The sequence below is a fragment of the Cyprinodon variegatus genome, unplaced genomic scaffold (genome assembly GCF_000732505.1).
Source record: "Cyprinodon variegatus isolate N-32 unplaced genomic scaffold, C_variegatus-1.0 Scaffold2, whole genome shotgun sequence".
In the NCBI taxonomy this organism is placed as follows: Eukaryota; Metazoa; Chordata; class Actinopteri; order Cyprinodontiformes; family Cyprinodontidae; genus Cyprinodon; species Cyprinodon variegatus.
The window spans coordinates 1352205-1354733 of record NW_015150455.1 but is presented as its reverse complement, the minus strand read 5'-3'; the positions used below and the strand labels follow the sequence as shown (position 1 = coordinate 1354733).

General features: G+C 37.6%; 1 protein-coding gene across 1 annotated transcript in view; it reads left to right on the top strand.

The window, feature by feature from the left end:
• Positions 1 to 156: 156 nt before the first annotated feature.
• Positions 157 to 2529, top strand: part of nkd2 (naked cuticle homolog 2 (Drosophila)) — a 40233-nt gene continuing 37860 nt past the window's right edge. Inside the window, exons 1-3 of the mRNA XM_015371073.1 lie at positions 157 to 411; positions 526 to 552; positions 654 to 745. Coding sequence (XP_015226559.1) covers positions 387 to 411; positions 526 to 552; positions 654 to 745 — 144 coding nt within the window. The 5' untranslated portion in view covers positions 157 to 386. The remainder of the gene's footprint in view (positions 412 to 525; positions 553 to 653; positions 746 to 2529) is intronic.

Below are 2529 nucleotides of genomic sequence, written 5' to 3'. Positions count from 1 at the left end.
CATAGTAGCTACATACATATTTCTATGACGTTTGAAATTTATTTCCTAAAGTGTAGTTTTACTTTTAGTATTCTAAACAGGAAGTGCGCATTTATGCCTGAACTTTACGCATGTTCCTCTGTTGGCCGCGTTGGGGAGGTTTCACACCAGTCCGAGCGCAGGAAAGTCTAGAGCCAGACGCAGATAGCGCTCCGTCACCCTCACCGATCACCTTATTGATTTCTTTATTTTGTTTCCCCTAACATCTGAATAAAACCAATGCTTTAATGAGCGCGCTTTCCTCAGTGAATGAAGTTTTCTTCTCGCTGAACAGAAACAATGTGACCATGTAAAGTGACGGATTTCGGAATATCTTCATTGATCCTGGAAAAGAAAGGATTTTAAGGATGGGCAAACTTTTGTCAAAACATGGTAAGATCTCTGTTAAAGCTGAAACAAACGCAGGTTGTTCTATTTTTCTTTCCCTTACACTGCAAGTGAAACTAATAAATGTTCTGTTTTAAACCCTCGCGTCTGGATCCAAAGCGTCTAAGCGCAGAGAAAACCCTGAAGGTGAGGATAAACTTTGATCACTCAGAGTGATGAGAGACAGTCAAAAGTGATCATCCCTTAAATCAGAGACTGCTAGTAATCCTTGTTTCTCCTTGTTCCAGGAGACAGTTTTGTTGTGAATGCCTTCCTCCGGAGAGGGATGGAGGAATGCGAGAGGTACAGCGCAACAGACCACAAACTGAAAAACATGCAGGTACAGACTTCCTTTTATTTATTCCTTCCCTTGTGATAGATAGTTGCAGCTCTCATGTTATAGTATACATTGAACTAATTTTGATTTGCCACACATTTGCAAATAATCTTAGACTTTTGCAACAATTAAATGCGTTTTTTGGTGAATCCATGTGTGAGATTTTAGTATTTTGCAAAGGTAATGAATGTGCCTGCTTCCCCTTTGCTCTGCTGATCACTTCCAGAACTCCTTGACCCCAGTGGATGTGAACTGTGCTCTGTGATGTGTTTGTGAAAATTGCAGCTTGCTGTCCTTTCTGTTATGTCTGGCACCAAAGTGATGCGGTTGCTCCATCTTTGCCAGAATCTTAGAGACCCTGATGCTCACAGATGCAGCAGCAGAGCCTCCTGTTGGAAGGAAATGTAGTCATTTTTGAGAGTGACAGATATAAGTTTGCTTTTGCGGCTCCTGGCATCACGACCCAGGGTTGTGTTTTTCTCATCCAGTGCCTTCCATTCTAGTGGCTTCCCAGAAAGCAGCCCTCTGTGGCATAACATTACATGACTTCAAGCAACATGACAGGAGCTCAAAGGCAGAAATCTATACAGAAAGGCCATGCAGACTGTGAGATGTGTAGTTTTAATAGTAGAAGAGTTATGGATTATATCAGTGCTGTAAACCGCCCACACTGGGCAAATTATAAGACTACTTTGCTCTGCTTCAGAGGAGTCTGACTTCACACTCCCATGAAGGAAAAACCATCAAAGGCATAACCTTGGCGATTATTACACTGCAGGTCCCACCCTACCATCAATCAAAGTCATGAGACTAATTTATTTTCCGTTATTAGTGCTAATAATGAGCCTATTTATGTCCAAAACAGAAGAATTCACCTCTTTGACACTGTTGTAGTGAAAGTTTATTTTTGACTCTGATTGCAATATAAATTTTATTGGCTCTATTAACTAATTAGAAGTATGTTTATCTACAGTGATTTTAAAAGGACACTTCCAACATCTGTGACATTAGTTTGTATCGTTCAACACAAAATAGTGCATTATGTTAAAGTGGAAGGAGAAGAAATCATGATTGTCAACAATTTTCTCTTAAAAGTTCAAAAAGTGCGCCTTGTCTTTTTATTCTCACCTCCTTCAATCAATGCTTTGTAGAACCACCCTTTGCTCCATTAGCAGCCTTTTTTTAGTTGTTTTCCACCGTCAATGAATTAATGCAGGGATTTATTCTCGTTATTCTGTTTGAAGTATATTTAGGGAGCTTTTATTTAATCCTGCTGTAGATTTTTTTAAATCACCTTCCATAAGCTTTCATTAAAACCATTCAGTGGTAGCTTTGGTTGTACACTTGGAGTTGTAGTTTGCTAGAAGATAAAAATTCTGCCCAGTCTTGTGTAGAACTGGTCCTAAACCCTGTTATGGCCCCTGTACTTAAAACACACAGCAAAAAATAAATAAATAAATAAATAAATAAATAAATAAATAAATAAATAAATAAATACATAAATAAATAAATATAAGTGGGCAGATTTTTCTTGAAGTATATTTTACCTTTATTTAAGGTAAAATGCAGATGGAATAAGGTGATTTACGTTTAATGTAAGAAAAAAAAAAGCATTTCCTTTATCTTATTCCAAGTGCATGCTATCTAATTATCTTATTTTAAAAGCAGAAATACTCATTCCTTTGGCGGATCGTCTTGTTAACCTGCTCAAATTGGGGGTAAACTGACTTATTTGAAAAATAATCTAACTTTTTTAGATCCGTTTTTGCAGTGTAACTCAAAATCAG